This window comes from Mus caroli, unplaced genomic scaffold (genome assembly GCF_978045245.1).
Source record: "Mus caroli unplaced genomic scaffold, Mus_caroli_1 scaffold_1, whole genome shotgun sequence".
NCBI lineage: Eukaryota > Metazoa > Chordata > Mammalia > Rodentia > Muridae > Mus > Mus caroli.
Genome location: NW_028227256.1, coordinates 60512883 through 60539860, shown reverse-complemented (window position 1 = coordinate 60539860; position 26978 = coordinate 60512883). Strand labels below are relative to the sequence as shown.

Here is a 26978-nt window from a genome sequence, read left to right as displayed (position 1 = left end):
AAACAAATATCTTTCACACAGTCTATTCTGGGCTGGCTTTTTTTTCCACACTTTTGTGCCTTTCTAAGTGGTTCCACAATTGCAAACAGCCCTCTAGAATAGTGCTGAAGTATTTTCAGGGTTTCCAGAAAACTGTTATGTCCCCTGATGAGACAATATGTGTGGGGGGAACTTCATGAATAAAACATTCAAAGTGGTAAGGAAGTAACTCCTATATGCCCCTGATCTCAGACTCCTTTTTTATTATTATTAATTGATTATTTTATTTATTTATATTTCAAATGTTGTCCCCCTTCCCAATCTTCCCTCCGCATTTCCCCCATCCCATTCCCCTCCCCTTTGCCTCTAAGAGGGTGCTCTCCCACCCAGCCACCCACCTACTCTCCCCTTAACCCTCTAGCATCCACCTTCGCTGGAGCAACAAACCTCCACAGGTCCAAGGGCCCCCCTCCCCCCATTAATGCCAGATAAGGCCATCCTCTGCTACATGTGTAGCAGGAGCCACGAACTGGACCATGTATGCTCTTTGGTTGGTGCTTTAGTCCCTGGGAGCTCTGAGGGGTCCAGTTAGTTGATATTGTTCTTCCTGTGGGGTTGCCATCCCCTTCAACTCCTCAGTCCTTCCCCTAACTCTCCCATTGGGGTCCTTGGGCTCAGTCCCATGGTTGGCTGTGAGTATCTGCATCTGTCTTAGTCAGATGCTGGTGAAGACTCTCAGAGGACAGAGGGATCCTGTCTGCAAGCATGCCTTGGCATCAGCAATAGTGTTGGGGTTTAGTATCTGCAGATGGAATGGATCCCAAGTTGGGGCGGTCTCTGGATGGCTTTTGTTTCACTCTCTGCTCCATAATTTTTTGTCCCTGCATTTCCTTTAGACAGGAAAAATTCTGGTTTAAATTTTTGAGATGAGTGGGTGGCCCCATCCCTCAACTGGGGACCATGCTTATCTATTGGAGGTGGTCTCTCAAGTTCTATCTCCCCTCTGGTGGGGGTATTTGGCTAATGCTATTCCCATTGGGTCCTGGGAACCTCTCACTTTCCTGGCATCTAGGATTTTCTAGTGGTTACCACATTCCCCACGCCTCCATTGCTACAAATTTCTATTCATTCTCCTGACCCTCTGGACCTCTCTCCTGTCTCTTTCCATACCTGATCCTGCCCTGCCTTTTTTCTCTATCACCCTCCTCTCTCCCTCCCAATTCCCCCACTCTCTCTACCTTCCATGATTATTTTGTTCCCCCTTCTAAGTAGGGTTTAAGCACATTTTGGCCTTCCTTAACATAAAGCTTCATATGGCCTGTGACTTGTATTGTGGGTATTCTGGGCTTTTAGGCTAATATCCCCTTATCAGTGATTACATACCATGTGTGTTCATTTGGGTCTGGGTTACCTCACTCAGGAATATATTTTCTAGATCCACCCATTCACCTGCAAAATTCATGAAGTCATTGTTTTTAATAGCTGAGTAGTATTCCCTTGTGTAAATGTACCACATTTTCTGTATCTATTCCTCTGTTGAGGGACATCTGGGTTGTTTCTAGTGTCTGCCTGTTATAAATAATGCTGCTATGAACATAGTGGAGTACATGTCCTTATTATATATTGGAACATCTTTACGGTATGCTTAATATATATATATGTATACATATATATATGCTTATAAATTTATAAGCATATGCTTATAGATTTTATTTATTTATAGCTGGATCTTCAGGTAGAACTATTTCCAGTTTTCTGAGGAACCAACAGATTGTTTTCCAAAGTGATTGTACCTCTCTCCAGCAATGGAGGACTGATCTTTCTCCACATCCTCACCAGCATCTGCTGTTACCTGAGGTTTTTATCTTAGCCATTCTGACTGTGTGAGGTGGAATCTCAGGGTCATTTCGATTTGCATTTCCCTGATGACTAAGGATGTTGAACATTTCTTTAGATGCTTCTTGGCCATTTGAGATTCCACAGTTGAGAATTCTCTGTTTAGTTCATACCCCATTTTTAAATAGGGTTATTTGGTTCTCTGGAGTCTAACTTATTGAGTTCTTTGTATATTTTAGATACTAGTCCTCTATTGGATGTACGGTTGGTAAAGATCCTTTCCTAATCTGTAGGTTGCCATTTTGGTCTATTGACAGTGTCCTTTGCCTTACAGAAGCTTTGCAATTTCATGAGGTCCCATTTGTCAATTGTTGATCTTAGAGCCTGAGCCATTGGTGATCTATTCAGAAAAATTTCCCCTGTGCCAATGTGTTCAAGGATTTCCCACTTTCACTTCTATTAGAGTCAGTGTATCTGAATTTATGTGGAGGTCCTTGATCCACTTGTACTTGAGCTTTGTACAAGGAGATAAAAATGGATCAATTTGCATTCTTCTATATGCTGCCTACCAGTTGAACCAACACCATTTGTTAAAAATGCTGTCTTTTTGCCACTGGACGGTTTTGGCTTCTTTCTCAAAGATCAGATGAACATAGGTGTGTGGGTTTATTTCTGGGTCTTCAATTCTATTCCATTGATCTACCTGTCTGTCTCTGTACCAATACCATGCTGTCTTTAATCATTATTGCTCTGTAGTAGAGCTTGAGGTCAGGGATGGTGATTCCCCCAGAAGTTCTTTTATTGTTGAGAATTATTTTTGCTATCCTGGGGTGTTGTTGTTGTTGTTGTTCCAGATAAATTTGAGAATTGCTCTTTCTATCTCTGTGAAGAATTGAGTTGGAATTTTGATGGGGATTGCATTGAGTATGTACATTGCTTTTGGTAAGATGGCCATTTTTCCTGTGTTAATCCTGCCAATCCATGAGCATGGGAGATCTTACCATCTTCTGAGATCTTCTTTCATTTCTTTTTTCAGAAACTTAAAGTTCTTGTCATAAAGATCTTTCACTTGCTTGGTTAGAGTCACACCAAGGTATTTTATATTATTTGTTACTATTGTGAAGGGCATTGTTTCCATAATTTCTTTCTCAGCCTGTTTATCCTTTGTGTAGAGGAAAGCTACTGATTTGTTTGAGTTAATTTTGTATCCAGCCACTTTACTGAAGTTGTTTATCAGCTGTAGGAGTTCTCTGGTAGAACTTTTTGGGTCACTTATCATATCATCCACAAATAGTTATATCTTGACTTCTTCCTTTCCAATTTGATCTCCTTTTGTTGTCTAATTGCTCTGGCTAGAACTTCAAGTACTATATTGAATAAATAGGGAGAGATTAGGCAGCCTTGTCTTGTCCCTGATTTTAATGGGATTGCTTCAAGTTTCTCTTCATTTAATTTGAAACTTGCTATTGGTTTGCTATACACTGCCTTTATTATGTTTAGTTACATGCCTTGAGTAGCTGATCTTTCCAAGATTTTTAACATGTTGTGTTTTATCTAATGAGATGATCATGTGGTTTTTTTTTAGTTTGTTTATATAGTGGATTATGTTGATGGATTTCCCTATATTGAACCATCCCTACATTACTGGGATGAAGCCTACTTGATCATGGTGAATGATTGTTTTGATGTGTTCTTGGATTCAGCTTGTGAGAATTTTGTTGAGTACTTTTGCATTGATATTCATAAGGGAACGTGGTCTGAAGTTCTCATTTTTGTTGGGTCTTTGTATGATTTAGGTATCAGCGTATCTTGGGCTTCATAGAATGAATGAAGTAGTGTTCCTTGTGTTTCTATTTTGTGGAATAGTTTGAGAAGTATTGGTTTTGGGTCTTCAAAGATTTGATAGAATTCTGCACTAAAACCATCTGGTCCTGGGCTTTTTTTTTTTTTTTTTTTGGTTGGGAGACTTTTAATAACTGCTTCTATTTCTTTAGATTTTGTGGGACTGGTTAGATGGTTTATCTGATCCTGATTTAACTTTGGTAGAATCTGATAATTTTTTTAAATTTTGTCCATTTCTGTTGTCATGTCTCCCTTTTCACTTCTGGTTTTGTTAATTTGGATACTGTCTCTGCCCTTTAGTTAGTCTGGTTAAGGGTTTATCTTTCTTGTTGATTTTTCTCAAAGAACCAGCTCTTTATTTTGTGATTCTTTGAATAGTTCTTTTTGTTTCTATTTGATTGATTCCAGCCCTGAGTTTGATTATTTCCTGCCATCTACTCCTCTTGGCTGTATTTGATTCTGTTTGTTCTAGAGCTTTCAGATGTGCTCTCAAGTTGCTAGTGTGGGATATCTCCCATTTCTTTTTGGAGGCATTCAGAGCGATGAGTTCTTCTCTTAGCACTGCTTTCATTGTGTACCATATGTTTGGCTATGCTGTGCTTCATTCTCATTAAATTCTAGAACATCTTTAATTTCTTTATTTATTTCTTCTCTAACCAAGTTATCATTGAGTAGAGAGTTATTCATCTTCCATGAGTATGTGGGCTTTCTGCTGTTTTTGTTGTTATTGAAGACCAGCCTTAGTCCATGGTGATCTGATAGAATGCATGGGATTAATTCAATCTTCTATCCGTTGAGGCTTGTTTTGTGTCCAATTATATGGTCAGTTTTGGAGAAGGTACCATGAGCTGCCAAGAAGAAAGTATATTCTTTTGTTTTAGGCTGAAATGTTCTGTAGTTATCTGTTAAATCCATTTGGTTCAAAACTTCTGTTAGTTTTACTGTGTCTCTTAGTTTCTGTTTACATGATCTGTCCATTGGTTTGAGTGGGGTGTTGACATCTCCCACTATTATTGTGTTAGGTTCAATATGTACTTTATGCTTTAGTAACATTTCTTTTACAAATGTGGTTGCCCTTGCATTTGGGTCATGGATGTTCAGAATTGAGTGGATTTTTTCCTTTAATGAGTATGAAGTGTCCTTCTCCATCTCTTTTGATAACTTCTGGTTCTATTTTTGATATTTTGATAACTTCAAGGTCTATTTTATTGGATATTAGAATGGCTACTCCAGGTTGTTTCTTGGGATCATTTGCTTGGAAATTTTTTTCTAACCTTTTACTCTGAGTTAGTGTCTCTGACACCAAGTATGTAGCAAAATGCTGGGTCCTGTTTATGTGTCTAGTCTGCTAGCCTATGTCTTTTTATTGGGGAATTGACTCCTTTGATGTTGACAGACATTAAAAACCAATGATTGTTGCTTCCTGTTATTTTTGTTGTTAGAGATAAAATTATGTTTGTGTGGTTCTCTTGTGTTTGTTGTGAGAAGATTAATTTCTTGTTTTTTCTTGGGTGTAGTTTCCCCCCTTGTGTTGGAGTTTTCCTTCTATTATCCTCTGTAGGGCTGGTTTAGTGGAAAGATATTGTTTAAATTTGGTTTTGTCATGAAATATCATGGTTTCTATATCTATGGGAATTGAGAGTTTTGCTGGGTATAGTAGCCTGGGCTGGCATTTGTATTCTCTTAGTATCTGTGTGACATCTGCCCAGGATCTTCTAGATTTTAGAATCTGTTGAGAAGTCTGCTGTAACTCTGATAGGTCTGCCTTTATATGATACTTGACTGTTTTCCCTAACCACTTTTAATATTCTTTTAATATTCTATTATTCTGTGCATTTGGTGTTTTGATTATTATGTGACAGGAGGAACATCTTTCCTGGTCCAATCTATTTGGCATTCTGTAGGCTTCTTGTACATTTACGGGCATCTCTCTCTTTTTTTTTTTTTTTTTTTTTTAGGTTAGGGAAGTTTTTTCTATGATTTTGTTGAAGATCTTTACTGGCCCTTTGAATTGGGGATCTTTGCTCTTTTCTATAACTATTATTCTTAGGTTTTGTCTTTTCATTGTGTCCTGAAGTTCCTGGACATTTTGGGTTAAGAGATTTTTGCACTTTGTATTTTCTTTGACTTTTGTATCAATGTCTTCTATGAAATATTTTAGGCTTGAGATTCTATCTTCTATCTTTTGTATTTTATTGGTGATACTTGTATTTGTAACTCCTGATCTCTTTCCTGGGTTTTCTATCTCCAGGATTGTCTCCATTTGTGATTTCTTTATTGTTTCTATTTCCTTTTTTAGATCTTGGATGGTTTTGTTCAATTCTTTCACCTGTTTGATTGTTTTCCTGTATTTCTTCATGGGACTTATGTGTTTCCTCTTTAAGGGTTTCTACCTGTTTACTTGTATTCTCCTGTATTTCTTTAAGGAAGTTATTTATATCCTCTTTAAGGTCCTCTACCATCTTCATGAGATGGGATTTTAGATCAGAATCTTGCTTCTTAGGTGTGTTAGGGTATCTAGGGTTTGCTGTGGTGGGAGAACTGGGTTCTGATGTTGCCAAGTAGCCTTAGTTTCTATTGCTTATATTCTTGTGCTTGCCTCTCACCATCTGATTATCTCTGGTGTTAACTGACCTTGCTGTCACTAACTGGAGCCTGTCCTTCCTGTGAGCCTTGTTATTTTGGGCCTTCTTATGTCAGACTGTTTCTGAGTGTGTGTGTGTGTGTATGTGTGTGTGTGTGTGTGTGTGTGTGTGTGTGTGTTGGGGAGGGTATGGGGTCTGGATTACCTGATCTGTAAGCCTGGCTTTGGCAAGACCTTCAGGGAGACAAGATGACTCTGGGTGTGGACAGGGTGGGGAGTGTTGGAGCACAGGATCTGCTCCTGGGCACAGTTGGGAATTTGAAGGAAGGTATGTCTCTGGCAGGGTGTGAGGTTCTATGTCCTCTGAACCAGGGGGTGGGGGTACCAGTTAGGGCAGGTATTGGGGTAGGGGAGGGAGATTCACTTTTGAGCATGGTGGTGTCAGAACTCCTGGGGGTCAAGCTATCTCTGGGTATGGGTGGAGTGTGGAGGGAACTAGAACCTGATCCCAGACTTCTAGCATCTAGACATGTAAAAGAAAATGATTTCTGCTATTTAATGCTCACTGTATATGGTATTTTGTGATAGATGTCATAGCTGAGACAATAGAATAATCCCAAAGTGTTAAAATTATCTGATAAGACAAGGATAGAATGTGCCACTCCAAAAACACGTTGCGACATACCCACCTCCTTGACAGAAATGTCTAGCTACATTTCTTATTGTGTCTTATAGTCATTATCACTGTCTACCAAAAGCAACAGAATTAATCTCTTTCTTAAATGTGAAGTCTTTGTGAGCAGGCAATTCCCTGCTCTTTTGATCTTTTCTTCTTTTGCTCAACTGTAGTAACCCAAGATGGTAAAATGCTTCCAAAATAATTTTGAATAAAACTAAATGGAACTCTGTACAATCAAATATTCCTGACCTTACAGTCATCTGTGCTCTTCAGATATGACATAGCAAAGCATATACCCATGCTTTGAATCCCTGGTCTCTGACCTGGACAAGATGACCTAGGAGTCATTATCATTGACTTACTTTGTATTTTTATATCTAGGATGGCATTGAGAAGGGAACATGAAATTTCCATTCATGTTTTCAGCTGTCTAATTCTACAAACTGGTCAGACTGTCTGGAAAAGAACACAGGGAGCAGTGGGAAATGGGACCACATTATTGCTATTTGATGAGGAGGTACTGACCTTAACATCTGACTTCATTAACATTTTCAGTCAGAAAGAAGGTGGGACAGGAGAGATAGCTTGGTAGTTAGGAGTGCTTATTGCTTCCAGAAGACCCAAGTTCGGTTCCCAGTACTCTCATTGGATGGTTCACAAGTACCTGTAATTTGAGCCTCGGGCATCTGACATCCTCTTCTGGGCTCTTTGGGTATACAAAATGCCATACATGGACACACACACACACACACACACACACACACAAATCTTTTAAAATTACATTTTCAGAAAAAAATTCTTGATATCATGCTTAATCATTAAAAATTGCCCCACCATCTTATAAAAGTCGGCTCTCTAACAGGCTTTGCCTTCAGTATAAATGTCCTAAAGCCCCAGGGTATGCAAGCTCAAGAAGAGCAGTGGAAACAGCAGCCACCGGAGTCCTGTGTCAAAGGCCATCACCTGCCCTGCAAGCAAATCACACCCCGCATCGCCAGGTGAGTCCAAAACAGAGAGGAGCCAGAGAGAAGCACCAAGGCTTGTGAAACTAATTAATCCCAGACTAAGGCAATTGCGGGGCGTGGTGGTGCACACCTTTAATCCCAGCACTTGGGAGGCAGAGGCAGGTGAATTTCTGAGTTGGAGGCCAGCCTGGTCTACAAAGTGAGTTCCAGGATAGCCAGGGCTATACAGAGAAACCCTGTCTCGAAAAACAAAAACAAAAAACAAAGAAAACTATTGAGCTGCGTTTTCAATCATGAAATATTACATGTTTTAGTTTGTCTTTTGAGACATGGTCTCTCTTTGTAGCCCAGACTGGACTAGAATTGAATCAGTCCTTGAGCTTCTGTCTCCAGAGTACCAGGATTATAGGTGTGAGCTACCCTGCCCACCCCCTCCCTGCACTATACAGTTATTACATAAAATTTGGAAAAATAAGTAAAAAACTGAAAATAATCTATGTGTACGCATCATTAACATTTCAATAAGCTTCGCTCCCTTTGAATATTTTCATTTAGATAGTACTTTGAGATGTACTGATTAAACTGTCAAAGTGTCAATGTAAATTATATTGTGAACATTTTTCCATTGTCAGGATTCCTCAAAAAACATCTGCATGGTTATTTAAATAGACAGAATGCTATTCATTTAACTCAATTTTTTTGACATTTAGGTTGCTTCCAATTTTTACTGTAATTTAAAATTTACTTTTAAAACTTCCTTTCATTATTCTTTGTGTACAGTTTACACCATTGTCTCCCTACAATACATTTCTTTCTAAAGTAGGATTACCAAAAAAGGTCATTGAAAATATGTTTAAGGTTTGTCATGCTTATTACAAAATTGCCTTTCAGAAAGTTATACCAGATCACACACCCAGCAAACCGAACTCCTAGCTCACTGGAACCTGGCTAAAACTAAGATTAACTATTGCCACATTTTCATTCTGCCAATTTACAAGAAAGTAAAATATAATTTCACTTACCTTTATTTTTCTCAACTTGAATAAAACAAAATTCTGCTCCCTCCCCCCATACTTTAGAAGGTATTATATTTTGCCCCTCCCCTTCCCCACCCCTCTCCTGGAGTCTCACTTTGATATGTTAAACTTTGCCTCTTTCAGTTTAGCAGAAGCAAACTTTGCTCCCTTCAGTCTTTTGAATAGAGTAATTTGCTTTATGGATTTTTTTTCTTTGTAGTTTCTTGTAGTTTTAGCTCTCTGGCAGAGAAATCAAAGGATTCCTTAAGAGCATTTTATTTTTAACATTCTTTATCTTGATAATGAACGTTTAAATCTATCAGGATTTTATTTTGATTAATGATAAATGACAACAATTTCCTACTCTTGTTTTTTTGTTTAAATGCCCCCTCCCTTGTTCATCTCTGTATCATTGTTGACACAAACTAGAATTTCCGTGATTTTTAGGATGTGCTGTCCTGTTTCCTGCTCAATTCAGTTGCTTCTTATCGTGTGTTTTCATGAGATATCACTTGCTATGCCGGCTTTATGATACTTATCTGAGTACTATATAGCAAGAGTCTCTCTTTTATTTTCCAGCTACTCTATTGAAGTAATGATTGACATATTAAAAGTGGCACATATTTAATTTGTACCACCGTGGAGTGGAGTGTAGGGACAGGTATATATGCCCATGAAACCAAGACCACCATCTTGGCCATGAAATGTTCAACATCTGCCCATCATCTCCTAAAACTTCCTTTCAGCCCTATTATTGTTATTGTTCTTGGATTTATTGTTATTACAAACGCGGGAGGTAAAAATGTGTCAGATGTCCGGAACTTACTTACTTTACATAAATACAACTCTATTCCATATATTACCACCTGCCTATTTCTTCCAATTTCTTTTGTTATTTTTTTATGCTGCTGTGAAATAATTATTCTTCTAAAAGAATAACAAAATGTTCATCATTGATGCAGTCTAACCTTCAGGGGGCCACCAGGGGGTGATCATTTATAACACTTTTTAATAAGTTTACTAATCAAGGGAGATTAGTTTCCCCAAGACAGCTGTGCTAAATAGAACCATGCCTGGAGAGTGAGCGGTATATCCACCAGGGCAGAGAGGCTTGGACCCAGGTGTTCTGAGGAACCATCAAGGAATCAGGCAGCCACACCTCATGGTGGCACCCCAGCTAGCTCCCCTGTGGACACATAGAAAGCTGGTTGTGCATGTGTGAGAACTAGGAAACAGCTACTCTGTTCCCTGCTTCTACCCTGTTCCCTGCTTCTACCCTGTTCCCTGCTTCTACCCTGTTCCCTGCTCCGGGTGAGCTTCCGGAGAAACTGCACTGGCTTCTATACAGGCTCACTTCACGCTTTAACAGTGTCTTATTTTTTCCCTGATGGGGATTAAAAGAGGCCTGCATGTCTTCCTCCCTTCTTAGCTTGTTCTCATTTGTACTTTCTCTATCTGATCTTATGCTTGTAGTGCATTTCTGGTACTAATGTTTTTATTAGTACAAGCAAGATGGGATTCTGACATTTAAAATACTATACCTAAAACTTAGCTCTTTTCAGCCACAGGAACTTTGTCCTTAGCTCCCCATGGTAACCTGTTTGGGGTAGATCTTTGTAGTCCTTTTTCCTCTATACTTGTGTGTGAGCAGGTGTGTATATATGTAAAAGTGGGTCTAACTATCTCAAATTGACAACCCCAAAACCTTTCACACCTGTACAAGAGAGGCACACAGTTTTATTTACTGCATCTAATTTTAAACAGTTAAAAACAATCTTAGGAGCCTGGAAAAGGACTTAGTGGATCAAGGTACTTGTCATATAAGCTAGACAGCTTGAGTTCCATCCCAGGAGCCTGCCTTCTGACCTCCACACATGCCTCATCCTCTGTGATAAATACAAAATTAATTAATAATAAAAGTTTTTAAAATCAAAAAAATATTTTATGTTCTTTAATGGTATCTAGCCTGTGAACATCATTGTATATTTACATACAGAAACCTAAAATGTTTGTCAATTACAGAAAAATGTACCATATGGTAATATGGATGCAAAAATGTGCACAGTTTTTTACATTGATAAAACTTTTACTTAAAAGTTGTGCTTGAATATTTAAATGAAAATAACAGGGCCTGTCATTCAGAAGCAACAGAGAGTCTACACCAACAAGAAAGGTGATTGCACATGCGTACCTAGCTCATTCTCCTCTTTCCATGGTTCCTGCCCCCAGCCCCACCTTTGGTCATCTGAACAGTGGTCCTCTGGGCCCAGGCCCTCTCTAGGTCATTTGCCAAGAGGAGAGGAGGCTTCAGAGTAAAGCCTTAGTTGCCTGGAAATGTAAAACTGGAGAAATCCATGTCTTACCCAGGTGGGTGGGAACCATGGGAGGGGTCTCTGTACTGGACCCCAGAGCTTGGCCCAAGCTGAGTTGAGTCAACAGAAATCCATATGTGGCAGCTCAGGAAGCAGAAGGTGACATGATAAAGTACGGTGAGGAAATTCTAAAGAACAGTAGAACCACCATCATTCATTCAAAAGACAAAAAGATGGCGACTTCTAAGGGAAGTAATGGCTGTCTGTAGATGCCCAGGTAGGAGACAGTGGGGAAAGATGAAGTAGAGCATTGAAGGAAAAAGTAAGGCGCTTAGATCAAAGACAAAAAGGGACCCAACTATGTTCTGTGGATGACTCTGGAAGCAGCCACTCAGAGAAGCAGCTAATGGGGACAGAAAGCTGTTATAATTTACTCTTTACACTTTAATATTATATATTAATACATATGAACATACATATTATAACATACTAATATTAATATATATTTAACATTGTGAATTAGGCTGAATGCCTATACTTTTTATAAATTAATATTTGCATCATTGATTTTGGACATAAATCCAGACATCAGCTAGTTTGTAAGATACTGCATTGTATTTTGAAAAAAAAAGTACATCATTGTCGTACATCATCATCGTGCTCATAGGACAATTTTTTAAATGTGCTTAAGTTCAAACTAAAAAATCATTTTCCCACTTTCTTGCTTCTCTAGACCATAGTCAACATTAAGAATGAGCTGTGGAGGACTCGTGACTCTCTCAACACTCTGCTCAGGGAAAGAAGGTACAAGCCACATGTAGACATCCCAGAAGACAGGAGCCTCATGCGGATATGTGACCACAGCTGAGATATGCCAGGAGCTCTGCCCTGAGCTTTTATAGAGACATGTCTATAGAAAAAGATGAAACTCCCATCAATGTGAAGTTAAAAATCCAAAACAAAACAAAACAAAAAAACCAACAACAACATAGGGCTGAGTGAGTAGTTAGGCAGGAGCATCATCTAGCTGGGTACAGTGCAGTTTTACCTTTGATCACCTGAGGTCATTCCTTGAAAGAAGGGGTAAGAGGGGCTGTGTAGATGTCTCAGTTGACAACATTCTTGCCACACTTGCATGCTGACCTGACTTTGATCCCTAGGACCCACATGTTGGAAGGAGAGAGCTGACTCCTGCAAGTTGTTCTCTGACTTTCACATGCTCACCATGTCATATGTGCACACACAGGGCACACACACACACACACTAATGTAATATAAAATAAAAATTCTTACCAGGCATGGTGTTGCAGCACTCGAAACAGAGACAGGTGGATCTCTGTGAGTTTGAGGCCAGTCTGGTCTACAGAGTGAATTCTAGGACAGCCAGAGAAACCCTGTCTTGAAAAACACTTAGGAATTTTAAAGCTCTGATATGGAAGAATGGCACCTTAAATGTTGTTAAAATGCCAACAGTACTGGTCAAAAACAAGGCCATCTTAACTGTACACTGACTATGTGACAGCGTCAGGGAAATTGGTGATAAAATGGAGTTTCTAGAATTGGAAAATAAGGTTCCGAGAAGTAAATTAATAATATATAAACAAAACTGGAAGTATATGTGTATGCAAGCTCAGAAATTAAGGCTGGAGACTAGATCTTACCTCACTGAATTTGATAGCAATTGGACATAGAGAAAAAATCTATACCGAAAAATCAACACTCCAAGGTTCTTACCCAAACCTGCTTCCTTTTCAGGCTCCTTAGGAAACAGTTACATAGATACAAGCAGAAATTGCAAGGCACATATACCTTACAGGAAGAACAGAACTGCAGATTTGAAACAAAGATTCGGGAGCTCACAACCAACCAAGATAACCTATGGGCCAAGCTACAGCAGATGAGACGAGACCTACAGGTACAAATGTGAGAGCTACTGTCTACCTGGACTACCTGGAAGTCTAACCTCAAGTATCCCTTGCCCTGGCCAAAGAAGGGCTGCTTCCCAAGTCTCACACATCACTTGGGCCAGCCTCTTCCCCTCCATTCACCTCCATCTCCCCAAATCTGCTCCCACTTCTACCCACCATGCTGTACACTCTTCCCGACAGCAGTCTTGCTACACAGAGGGAACAGTAGAACAAAGTGCTCCCGTATAGCATTTAGCCTCAGATCCCTTAGCTGGTGTTGAGGACTTCCCTAGGATGCTTTACCTCTGTCGGTTATATCTGTTGCTATTTTATCCTGCCAATAACAACAAAGACTGAGAAGTATTTCAAAAACATACTCATTAACTGAGATATGAAATTGATAAACACACACATATATAATACATGCATATATATACATATTGTACCTGTATATGTATGTGTGTGTATATATATATATACATATATATGTATATATATTATTATTTTCAAGCAATAATTGGACGGTTATAGAGCCTGGAAGAGTGTCAATGACTTGTGTACTTTGTTAAACCTCTATAATGTGGGACTTAATGAAAGTTGAACTTTCCTTGCTGTAAGGAATCTATTAGGATAGGTTTAAGTTGTGTGAAGAAATCCAGTCTTGCATAAAGGTGCAGCTTAAAAAAAAAAAAGAATAAGAAGAAAGAAAGAAAGAAATCTTTCTGTAGCCTTTCACATAACTATGGTCTTAGCCACTGATACAACATCAAACATAAAAAGCAATTGTTTTTGAAAGGGTAGGTGCGTTATGAAATCTAAGACCGTGTTTGTCTCATACTCGACTTTATTAAAACCCCAGTGTTCTAGCTGCTCTCTGAGTAGGACTATCCATGTTTCATTTTGTAATATATATTGGCCACGTGGTGAATATTGACTCACTGAGCTATGCTGAGGCTTCTGGAGCTTGCCAATTTCATTATACAATAGTTTTATGTTTTTTTAGAGAAAGAAAGATAAGAAGAAAAAAAATCTCACATTCAGTTTCACCAGTTGTTGTCAGAAAAAAAAAAAAACCCACACATTTAAGAATTGAAAAGCTATCCTGCTCAACTCTGGAAGATACAAGCTTTCTAAAATTTTAATTATCGCTTGAAACCTTGACTGTTATAAATGACCACAAAGTTAATAATTTTCTCTGCAGTGTCAAGTTCATTTTCTTTCTTTTCCCCCAGAAAATTATTGCCTAATGTTCCAGTCTAACATAATCTGTCAGTCTTTCCTTGGCAGGAGAGGCAGTGCCTGTGTTTCAGGATGCATCTGAAATACTATTTGGGTGCTTCCCATTTATTAAGAAAATTTGGGGGTTGGTGAGATGGCTCAGCGGTTAAGAGTACCGACTGCTCTTCCAAAGGTCCTGAGTTCAAATCCCAGCAACCACATGGTGGCTCACAACCATCCGTAACAAAAATCTGATGCCCTCTTCTGGAGTGTCTGAAGACAGCTACAGTGTACACAATATAGTAAATAAATAAATAAACAAATAAATAAATAAATAAATAAATATCCTTTTAAAAATTAAAAAAAAGAAAATTTGGAACTTTTGCTATGCCGGCAGATATTGAGTTAAGCTGTCTGCTATTTTATTATTTATTTATTTATTTACTTACTTACTTACATTACAAATGCTCCCCTGCAGCTGGGCGGTGGTGGCGTATGCCTTTAATCCCAGCACTTGGGAGGCAGAGGCAGGTGGATTTCTGAGTTCGAGGCCAACCTGGTCTACAAAAGTGAGTTCCAGGACAGCCAGGGCTACACAGAGAAACCCTGTCTCAAAAAACAAAAAACAAAAGCAAACAGCTAAAAAAAAAAATGCTCCCCTGCTTCTGGTGCCCCCTCATAGAGTTCCTCCCTCACCGCCTTTGCCTCTGAGAGGGGGAGCCCTCCTTAGCTATCCCCCCACCATGGTGCATCAAGTCTCTGCAGGATTAGGCACATCCTACCACTGAGCCCAGACAAGGCAGCCCTCTGCTACATATACACTAGGGCCTCAGATCAGTCCCTGTATGCTCTTTGGTTGCTTTCTCAGTCTCTGGGAGCTCCCAGGCATCCAGGTTAGTTAACACTGTTGGTCTTCCTATGGCCTTCAGTCCTTCCCCTAACTCCTCCATAGGGGTCCCTGACCTCTGCCCAATGTTTGTCTGTGGGAATCTGCATCTGTCTCAGTCAGTTGCTGTGGAGAGCCTCTCAGAAGGCTGCTATGCTAGGCAGCCCTCTGCAAACACAACATAGCATCACTAGTAGTTTGAGGGTTTGGTGCTTGCCCGTAGGATAGGTCTCCAAATCGATTATCACTGGTTGGCCATTCCTTCACTCCCTGCTCCATCTTTGCCCCTGAATTTCTTTTAGATGGGACCAATTTTGGTTCAAAGTTTTGTAGGTGAGTTAGTGTCCCCATCCCTCCACTGGAGGTCCTGTATGGCTACTAGAGGTGGTCTCTTCAGGTTCCATATCCCTACTGTTGGGCACTTTGATTAAGGTCACCCCTATTGACTCCTGAGAGTCTCCATCACCCTGGATCTCTGGGACTTCATAGAGATACACTCCCTACCACCCACCTTCAGCAGCTGCTTATTTCCATTCATTCTCCTGGCCCTCTAGGCTTCTCTCCTATCTCTCTCCGTACCTGATCCTGCCCCCATTCCCCTCACCCTCCCCTCGACCTCCCCTCTCCCATCCAGGTCCCTCCTTCCCTCTGCCTCCCATGACTATTCTGTTCCCCCTTCTTAAGTGGGAATCAAGCATATATGTAGTTTGGGTCTGGGTTATCTCACTCCCAATGATATTTTCTGGTTCCATCTATTTCCCTGTGAAATTCATGATGTCCTTTTTTAAATAGCTCAATAGTATTCCATTGTGGAAATATAACACGTTTTCTGTATGCATTCTTTGGTTGATAGACATCTGGGTTGCTTCCCAGATAATGAATAAAGCTGCTTCGATTGTTGTTTTTTCTTTGAATTTGTTTATATGGTGGATTACGTTGATGGATTTTTGTATATTGAGCCATCCCTGCATTGGTGAGATGAAGCCTACTTGATCACAACGGATGACATTTTTCATGTGTTCTTGGATTCAGTTTGTAAGTATTTTATTGGGTATTTCTACATCAATCTTCCTAAGGGAAATCGGTCTGAAATTGTTTCTTTGTTGAATCTTTGTGTGGTTTAGGTGTCAGGGTGACTATGGTCTCATAGAATGAGTTTGTCAGTGTTCCTTCTGTTTCTATTTGTGGAATAGTTTGAGTAGTATTTATATTAGCTTTCTTTTGAAAGTCTGATAGAATTCTGCACTAAAACCATCTGGTCCAGGGCTTTGGGGTTTTGTTTGTTTATTTATTTGTTTGTTTGGGGATTTTTAATGGCTGATTCTATTTCCTTAGGGGTTATTGGACTATTCAGATGGTTTACTTGATCTTGATTTAGCTTTAGTAATTGGTATTTGTCTAGAAAAATCATCCTTTCATTGAGATTTTCCAATTTTGTAGAGTATAGCCTTTTGAAGTAAGACCTAATGATTCTTGGAATTTCCCCAGTGTCGGTTCTTATGTCTCACTTTTCATTCTTGATTTTGTTAATTTGGGTGCTGACTCTGTCTTTTAGTTAGTATGGCAAAGAATTTATCTTGTTGATCTTTCTCAAAGAACCAGATCTTGGTTTTGTTAATTCTTTGTATTGTTCTGTTTGTTTTTAATTGATTGACTTCAGCCCTGAGTTTGATTATTTTCTGCCATCTACTACTCCTGGATATGTTTAATTCTTTTTTCCCCTAGAGCCTTAAGATATACTTTCAATTTGTTAGCATGAGAAATTTCCAATTTGCTTATGAGGGCACTTAGTGCTATGAACTTTCCTCTTAGCACTGCTTTCATAGTGTCCCAGAAGTTTGATGTCCTTTTGGACATGAGTTTGGGTATGCTGTACCCTCATTTTCATTGAATTCTAGGAAGTCTTTAATATCTTTATGGCTTCCCTGATGCAGTGATTTGATTGAGTAGAGATTTGTTCAGTTTCCATGAATATGTAGGCTTTCTGTTATTGTTGAAGTCCAGCTTTAATCCATGGTGATCTGATAAGATGCATAGGGTTATTTCTATCATCTTGTATCTGTTGAGGTTTGCTTTGTGGTCAATTGTATTGTCAGTTTTGGAGAAGATTCAGTGAAGTGTTGAGAAGGTATGTTCTTTTGGTTTTGGGTGAAATGTTCTATAGATATCTGTTAGGTCCATTTGAATCATAACCTCTGTTAGTTTCATTATTTTTCTGTTTAGTTTCTGTCTTGATGATCTCACCATTGGTGAGAGTAGGGTGTTGAGATCTGCCACTATTAAAATGTGGAGTTCAGTATATGATTTAAGCTTTAGTCATGCTTCTTTTACAAATGTAGATGCCCTTCCATTTGGGGTATAGATGTTCAGAATCGAAAAGTTCCCCTGGTGGGTTTTTCCTTTGATGAATATGAAGTGTCCTTCCCTGTCTCTTTTGATTACTTTCAGCTGGAAGTCTATTTTATTAAAATGGCCCCAAAATAAAATAAATAAAACCGGGAAGTTGTGGTGCATGCCTTTAATGCCAGCACTTGGGAGGCAGAGACAGGCGGATTTCTGAGTTCGAGGCCAGCCTGGTCTACAGAGTGAGTTCCAGGACAGCCAGGGCTATACAGAGAAACCCTGTCTCGAAAAACCAAAACCAAATAAAAAATAAAATGGCTACTCTAGCTTGTTTCTTGGGTCCATTTGCTTAGAAAACCTTTTGCCAGCCCTTTAAACTGAGGTAATGACTATTGTTCTTGCTGAGATGTGTTTCTTGTATGCAGCAGAATGATAGATTCTGTTTACCCATCCATTCTGTTAACCTGTGTCTTTTTACTGGGGAATTGAGTCCATTGATGTTAAGAGATATTAATAGCTAATGACTGTTACTTCCTGTTATTTTGATGTTGGTGGCGGTTGAGAGTGTGTGTTTCTCTTCTATTGGTTTTAATAGTGTAAAATTATTTATTTATTTTGTTTTCTTGAGTATAGTTAGCCTCATTGGGTCAGAGTTATCCACTATAGGTCTTGGTTAATGCATAGCTATTGTTTGAATTTGGTTTTGTCCTGGAATAACTTGGTTTCTCATTTATGGTGACTGAAGTTTTGTGGGAATAGTAGTCTGGATCTCTTAACATCTGCAAGACCTCTGCCCAGGCTCTTCTAGCTTTATAGCTTTAATCTCAGATGAGAAATTGGGTGTGATTCTGATAGGTTGGCCTTTATATGTTACTTGGCCTTTTTCTCTTGCTGCTTTTAAAATTCTGGCTTTGTTCTGTATAATTGGTATTTTGATTAATATGTCACAGGAATATTTTCTTTCCTGGCCCAATCTGGTATTCTGTAGGTTTCTTGTACCTTTATAGGCATATCTTTCCTTAGGTTAGGGAAATTTTCTTCTATGATTTTGTTGAAGATGTTTTGGGGGCCTTTGAACAGGGACTCCTTCTTCTTCTTTCTTCTTCTTCTTCTTCTTCTTCTTCTTCTTCTTCTTCTTCTTCTTCTTCTTCTTCTTCTTCTTCCCCTTCCCCTTCTCCTCCTCCTCCTTTTCTCTTCCCTTCCTTCTCCCCTCCCTCTCCCTTCCTCCTCCTCCCCTTTCCTTTCTCCCTCTCTTCTTCCTCCTTCTTGTTCTTTTTCTTTTCCTCCTCTTCCTCCTCATTTTCCTCCTCCTCCTATTATTCTTAGGTTTGGTCTTTTCATAGTGTCCCAGATTTCCTGGATCTTTGTGATATGACTAGATTTTTACATTTTCTTTGACTAATGCGTTCATTGATTTTTCTTTCTATTGCATCTTCCACACCTGAGATTCTCTTCCATCACCTTTATTCTGTTAGTGATGCTTACATTTGTGATTCCTGTTGTCTTTCTTAGGTTTTTCCATCTCCAGGATTGCCTTAGTTTGTGTTTTGTTTATTTCTCCCATTTTCCTTTTCAGATTTTGGACAGTTTTGTTTATATCATTCACCTGTTTGGTTGTAATTTCTTAATATTTATTTGCTTCCTGTTTTAATGCCTCTTCCTGTTTGAATATATTTTCCAATATTTCCATAAGGAATTTATTCATGCCCTCTTTAAATGCCTCTATCATCTTTATATGATTGGATTTAAGATCGTCTTCTTGAATTAGGATATCCAGGTCTTGTAGCAGGATAGCTGGACTCTGGTGGTGCCATATTACTGGTCTTTTTGCTTGTGTTTTTACACTGTCCTTTAGGCATCTGGTTTTCCTTGGTTTTGGCTGGATGATCCCGATGGCTGCAGGACTTCTCAGCAAGGTGGTGGGAGGCATGGGCCAGACAGTGGAGGTCAGGGTACCAGGCTCCGCTGGCTATGCCTCAGGCAGACCCCACTCTGTGTCCCAGGTGTTCTGTTCTCTGCAGGTTGTGTCCCATTCAGACACAGCTGGGGTGACTAGCAGATCCAACTAGGATGGGTGGTCAGGCATAGTTCCAAGCTGGTTAGTTTTGGTGCCCCTGAAGGTTTCCACAAGGATTTTCCTGGGGTCTCTCAAGGTTCCTCCAAACCCAGGAGCAAGGCTAAAAAGCTAGACAGTCAGGCTCTGGGGATCATATGCACCCCTCAACTATGTCAGCTGGTCTAGGTGGACCAGCAGAAAGGGTCTATTTTTTAACTGGTAGCATATGATAGGCTCCTATCTGGGTTCCACGTGAGGCAGCATTGTCTACACTTACTGTTGCTGGCTATGAACCATCCATGTACATGTCAGTATAATAGACATATAATTCAAAGAATGAGTAGGAAGTATGACTCCTACAAGAATCTCTAGGTTCCTGAGGACCCTGGGCCCAAACTTGAAAACAGTGGAACACATCCCTAGAATCTTGTGCCTCCAGCTTCTCATGAAGTCCCTCTTAACATACCTCTGAGGCCAACCATTAGGAGCATGTTTTACTGTAATAATTTGGGCCTGTTAATCAACATGAGTGTATGTTTTTAGAAAGTCCTATGACACCTTTAGAGTTAGACATACTCAGAATTAGACATCTTTCCAAATTTCTTGGAGTTATTCCTAAAACATTTTACAATCTGAGCAAGTCCCAGTCTTATACACTTTTAAATTTATACTGAAGTAACAGCATAAAATAAAATTATTGAAATATCAAGAGTGGAAAGCAAACAACAACAAAACCAAACAAAAACAAAACATGAAACCAGTGTAGTTGGGGTGTTGAACTGTAATACATTTGTGGGAAAAGTAAGTAATTTCTTTCTAAAAAAAAGGGTTTTCTTTACCCAGGCAATGTTGCAGCCACTCCATCCTTCTTCTCCTCAAACCACAGCATCCAAGATTTTCCATTCTTTACCAGATGATGGCTTATGGAGAGGAGGTGACTCTTCCCACATCAAGAGGGTCACTAGGGATGGTCCAGAATGGGAACCGCTTCCTAACTCTGCCAAGGTGGACAGAAAGCACAAATGTCAAGCAAGTTCAGGGAAAGCTCTACCAGACTCTGAACCACAAGAGATCATTTTGCAAAGCACTAGGAAACAAAATCACCCGCAAAAGATGCTGAGGAAAGTCCATAGTTCCCCATCTGCTCACCAGGAAGACAAACTCCAGATTCCTCCTACTGAAGTAAACATCCCTGCTCAAACACTTTCAGCAGGGAAAGAGATGGAGAGCTGCAGTGAAAAGAGGAACAACCTGGAAGATGAGGAGCTACAAGCACTGTTGCCCAGACTCCTGGATGCCTTTGACCTAGACTCGCCAACAGGTAAGGGGCACTTTGGATTTTGTTGTTTAAGTTGGTTCATTGTGTTTGTTTGTTTGTTGAGACAGGGTCTCAGAATGTAGCCCTGGTTGGCCTGGAACTGCCTATATAGACCAAGATAGCCTTGAATTCACAGATGTCTACTTATCCTTAAGAAGTCCTTGTCAGGTAAGACTTTCAGAGCCAAGAGAGGGTGATGACCAGGAACTCAGGCTGCTTGTTAAAATGCTGACCTTCATAATATTACTCAGTGTTCAGATTCAATCCCTGGCATTGGCTAATTAATAAGATCACCATGAGCACTAAAGGTTATCATCAGTCATTTGAGACATTACAATAGCACCCTGCACATGGTAACTTTTTACTGTTTTGAAAGTGCAATTGTTGTTAGTAATCTTAAATCATGCATACCTGAGTGGCCCAACCCCACCATTTTAAAATGAGGACAATAATGCTTCTGTCTTAGTGTGATAGAGTATGGTTTCTCTGTTCTAAGTTGTACATCATCAGCCATAACTCATTGCTAAGTTATTAAGGTTTTTGGTACTCTACTATGACTCTGATTTGTAGTCACACCATCTTCTTTCATATATATACATATATATATATATATATACACACACACACACATATATACATATATTGTGATTAACAGTCTCTCAATAGAAAATCTGTAAGATCTGGAGACTTGTAGGAGAAGGACAATGGTATCAGTGTGTGTTTCTGCACTGGAAGAAGTCTTCTCAACCCAGTTACGTTATCTATATATGCTACACAGCAAGAGTAGGGAATGCAAACAAAAAGGAAAAAAATAAGTAAAGAAGAATTTTTAAAAAGAAAAGGAAAAAGATAAAGAAGAAAATAAAGGAAAGAGGGAGGGGAGGGGCATAAAGGGGAGCAGTACAGGGGGAAAGTGGGCAAAGGATGATTTTCCTCTGTCCTGGAGGCCACAAGCCAGAACTCAAGGTGTCTGAGCACTGGCTTCTTCTGAGATCTCTTCCTTTCATTCACTGATTGTCATCTTCTACCCATGTCTACGTGGTTTACATTCAGCAGTCATATTTGAATAAGGCTACCCAGTGACATTATTTTAACTTAAATGTCTTACACACACACACACACACACACACATACCCCACTGAGTCCATCATTTACTATTATAAATAATCTCTTTAAATACCCTGTCTCTAAATATAGTCATATTCTGAGGTTCTGGGATTAAAACTTTAAAAACTTGAGGCTTTGAGGGTCACAATTCAGCCCATGACAGTTGGAGAGCTATAATCTAGGCACATGATAATGTCAACTTTATACAGAACTTGGTAGAGTCTAGTCAATGGAAACCAACACAAAAACCTCACGCTCTGGTTCTGCCTAAGCATCCTTGGGATTGTGATGAGGATTCAAAATAAAGTCACATCCCCTTCACCTTTTCAGGAAAATGTCACTGGCCAATTGGGCTTTGTTGAAAAGACTTTAGTGTGTGACATCTTTACCTTGCTTTTTGTTTTCCAAGTAAGCTGATGAAAGCTGTGGAATTCTAAACCTTTTTATTGGGTCAGCCCTCACAAATGCAGTCACTACAGTGTCTACTTTAGATTCCTCATAGAGTAGGTCTGTATCGTAATATCTTAACATGTGTCCAGTTTCTTACCTAAGGGTAAAAGGTTAATGCATATTTAAGTGACTTTATCAGTGTTTGTGTATATAACTATGTTTATATGTAGTTATTATTATTATACCATTAAAAGAATATTATAAAATTTAAAAGAAAATCATAGAAGAATAAGTGCATTACTAAGTTTACACAATATGATAATGTGTAATGTGTAATTAGAAATTGCCTAAGCTTTTAGAAAGTACTTTTAATTCTCAAAAAGTCACCTGTTTCCACTCACGGTAGAACCATGGAAATGGTTTTACAGGAAATGTGCATTATTATATAAATATTTTTATGATTCAAAAATACTAATTTCCTTATGCATGTGAAATATACGCATGTAGCTTGTTGGTGGTGTGTGTGCCTGCAGACACTTGTGGAGGCCAGAGAAGACATTTGCACCCTACTCCATCACTATTTACCTATTCCCTCCAGGCAGGGTTTCTCACTGAGCCTCGAGGAAGGCTGGTGTCCAACAAGTGCTAATTAGGCCTATCCTGCCACTTTGCTAGGCTTAGGCCTCTGCAGCCAGGCCCAGATTTTGATGTGGGTGCTAGGGATCTAAGCTAAGGTCTTCCTGCTTGTGCAGTACATACCTTTACACGCTGACCAACCACCTCAAACCTCCCCCCCAACATTAATACTTTAGAGATTTAAATTTATTATCTTTTTTTCTATATTAGTCATCTTTGTGTTGCTTAAGCATGAGGCATGAGGATGTGTGCACACCAGGAATGAGGATGTGTGCACATGAGGCATGAGGATGTGTGCACATGGGGCATGAGGATGTGTGCACATGAGACATGAGGATGTGTGCATATGAGGCATGAGGATGTGTGCATATGAGGCATGAGGATGTGTGCACATGAGGCATGAGGATGTGTGCAAATGAGACATGAGGATGTATGCACATGGGGCATGAGGATGTGTGCACATGAGACATGAGGATGTGTGCACATGAGGCATGAGGATGTGTGCATATGAGGCATGAGGATGTGTGCATATGAGGCATGAGGATGTGTGCACATGGGGCATGAGGATGTGTGCACATGAGGCATGAGGATGTGTGCACATGAGGCATGAGGATGTGTGCATATGAGGCATGAGGATGTGTGCACATGAGGCATGAGGATGTGTGCACATGAGGCATGAGGATGTGTGCACATGGGGCATGAGGATGTGTGCACATGAGGCATGAGGATGTGTGCACATGAGGCATGAGGATGTGTGCACATGAGGCATGAGGATGTGTGCATATGAGGCATGAGGATGTGTGCACATGGGGCATGAGGATGTGTGCACATGAGACATGAGGATGTGTGCACATGAGGCATGAGGATGTGTGCACATGAGGCATGAGGATGTGTGCACATGGGGCATGAGGATGTGTGCATATGAGACATGAGGATGTGTGCATATGAGGCATGAGGATGTGTGCATATGAGGCATGAGGATGTGTGCACATGGGGCATGAGGATGTGTGCACATGAGGCATGAGGATGTGTGCATATGAGGCATGAGGATGTGTGCACATGGGGCATGAGGATGTGTGCACATGGGGCATGAGGATGTGTGCACATGAGGCATGAGGATGTGTGCACATGAGGCATGAGGATGTGTGCATATGAGGCATGAGGATGTGTGCATATGAGGCATGAGGATGTGTGCACATGAGGCATGAGGATGTGTGCATATGGGGCATGAGGATGTGTGCACATGGGGCATGAGGATGTATGCAAATGAGACATTACCAAAATTACACTAAAGTCAAACAGCAAGATGTATGATAACCACACCCATGAACATCTGAGAAATGCAGCTAAATTAAACTGAGCTAAATTAAGTTATTGGCAAAAAGATTCTCATCACTTTACTGTTCTTTTAAAAACAGAATTGTTATCAAAAGTTAGCAATACCTACTATTGGAATGTAGTAATATAAAATTTGCCTAGACAGAGGGTCACTAAATTCATCTAGTATGGCAATAGCCCGGGAGTTGACCGCCTTTGTAGATGACAGTTTTGTTAAGAAACTACCACATTTTGTAAATGAAGATGACCTTTATATTACTTTGAAGCTTAAGGTCATTGAAACAGAAAATGTGGTGAGCATTTTGAGTCCACTATTTATATTAGCTGAATAGAATCATTCAGTATCAATATCTAAGATAATGAGATTTCCAGAGATCATGGGAGTTTAATTGAAAGAGAGGGGAGGAGGGAGGGAGGAAGAAAGGGAGGGAGAGAAAGAGACACATAGACAGAGGAGGGAAGGAGAGAGAGAGAGAGAGAGAGAGAGAGAGAGAGAGAGAGAGAGAGAGAGAGAGAGAGAGAGAGAGTTATGTAGAGGGAGGTCCCCAACCTGTTTAAATTCTGAATGTTGAAAGTTAGTAGCAAATGAATTAGGTTAAAACTTTCAAAAAGTGAATTAAATTTGAAGAAGTGTTTAATATTCTCTTCTTATGATGAAAGGAAAAACCATCTAACCTCTGGTTTTATGATCTCATTTGTTATTTCTTTCCGCTTGAGAGTAGAGTTCCCCACACACATCTGGTAAATCCTTTCCTCTGGCTCATTGCTTTGCCCTCCACTTGCCACTGTCTGTCTCAGCTGTGAGCAGGGAAGACAGACGCTGTGCAGATGGAACAGAGGATTGTGGCTGGAAAGCAAAGATGCAGCAGGCCAACATGACAGCACTTGCCAAGGCTGCTCCTTCCTCACAGGCAGTAGGAAACATGAGGCTGAGTACAACACCAATCCCACATTCCTGCTCTGAAGGAAAACAGTTTGGCTAGGTAACAATGTAACTAGGTACAGTTCAACACTGTAACTCTTCTAAGATCTGGTTGAATAGGTAACTGTCACTATGCACAGTTCAATACTAACTCTTCTAAGATCTGGTTGAATAGGTAACTATCACTATGTACAGTTCAATACTAACTCTTCTAAGATCTGGTTGAACAAGTAACAGTAAAGGATTGGTGCATATTTAAAAGATATTATCAAGATCTCTCATACAAATTTATTCATATGTGTTTATACAAGCATTGTTGTATCATTGGAAGGGAAATCATAAAAGTCGAGAGTATTTCTAAATTCAAATGACATAATACATAATATGCAATTAGAATTATTTATTTTTTAAACAATTTGAAGTACCAAAGGATCATCTATTTCCAATTATAGTCTCATTAGTACAACTTCTAAGATGCTTTCAATAGAAGGATGAGTACTACTTTTATTGTTGTTAGTAGTTGAAGGACTTAAAAAAAAAATCTGTCATGCAAGATTGAAGGGAATTATCTTTACATTTTACATATCCAGGGTTTTTTTTTATCATCAAAGGAATTCTTTATTGTTTGAATCAGGATGGTCAGAAATACAATTAACATAAATGAAACTTTGTGAAAGTATTAAGAAGGTGTCTAAACCAATATTAGTAAAATGTCTGCTTTGGTCTTAATTGATGTCCAAAGCTTAGTAAAGTAGTTGAAGCCAGCTTTCTGGAGAAGACATGGATGGAACACCACCTTGAAAGATATAGTTTTATGGATATGGAGAGATAGCTCAGCAGTTAAGAGCACTGGCTGCTCTCTCTGAGGTTCTGGTTTGATTCTTTTTTTTTTTTTTTTGCTACATTTAAAAAAAGTTATTTTCTTCATTTACATTTCAAATGCTATCCCAAAAGTCCCCCATATCCTCCCCCCACCACTCCCCTACCCACCCACTCCCCCTTCTTGGCCCTGGTGTTCCCCTGTACTGAGGCATATAAAGTTTGCAAGACCAAGGGGCCTCTCTTCCCAATGATGGCCGACTAGGCCATCTTCTGCTACATATGCAGCTAGAGACATGAGCTCTGGGGGTACTGGTTAGTTCATATTGTTGTTCCACCTATAGGGTTGCAGACCCCTTTAGCTCCTTGGGTACTTTCTCTAGCTCCTCCATTGGGTGCCCTGTGTTCCATCCAATAGCTGACTGTGAGCATCCACTTCTGTGTTTGCCAGGCACCGGCATAGCCTCAAAAGAGACAGCTATATCAGGGTCCTTTCAGCAAAATCTTGCTGGCGTATGCAATGGTGTCTGTGTTTGGAGGCTGATTATGGGATGGATCCCTGGATATGGCAGTCTCTAGATGGTCCATCCTTTCATCTCAGCTCCAAACTTTGTCTCTGTAACTCCTTCCATGGGTGTTTTGTTCCCAATTCTAAGAAGCGGCAAAGTGTCCACACTTTGGTCTTCATTCTTCTTGAGTTTCATGTGTTTTGCAACTTGTATCTTATATCCAAGGTTTTTAACAACAAAAACAGAAGCTTGGACTAATAGGAAAATTTGAGAAATTCCTAACGCATATTATGAATTTGTTACTGGGGCTTTCTAT

General features: G+C 39.7%; 1 protein-coding gene across 1 annotated transcript in view; it reads left to right on the top strand.

The window, feature by feature from the left end:
- Positions 1 to 26978, top strand: part of Dytn (dystrotelin) — a 68507-nt gene that overhangs the window by 29855 nt on the left and 11674 nt on the right. Inside the window, exons 10-13 of the mRNA XM_021173354.3 lie at positions 7783 to 7918; positions 11947 to 12017; positions 12969 to 13128; positions 20467 to 20944. Coding sequence (XP_021029013.1) covers positions 7783 to 7918; positions 11947 to 12017; positions 12969 to 13128; positions 20467 to 20944 — 845 coding nt within the window. The remainder of the gene's footprint in view (positions 1 to 7782; positions 7919 to 11946; positions 12018 to 12968; positions 13129 to 20466; positions 20945 to 26978) is intronic.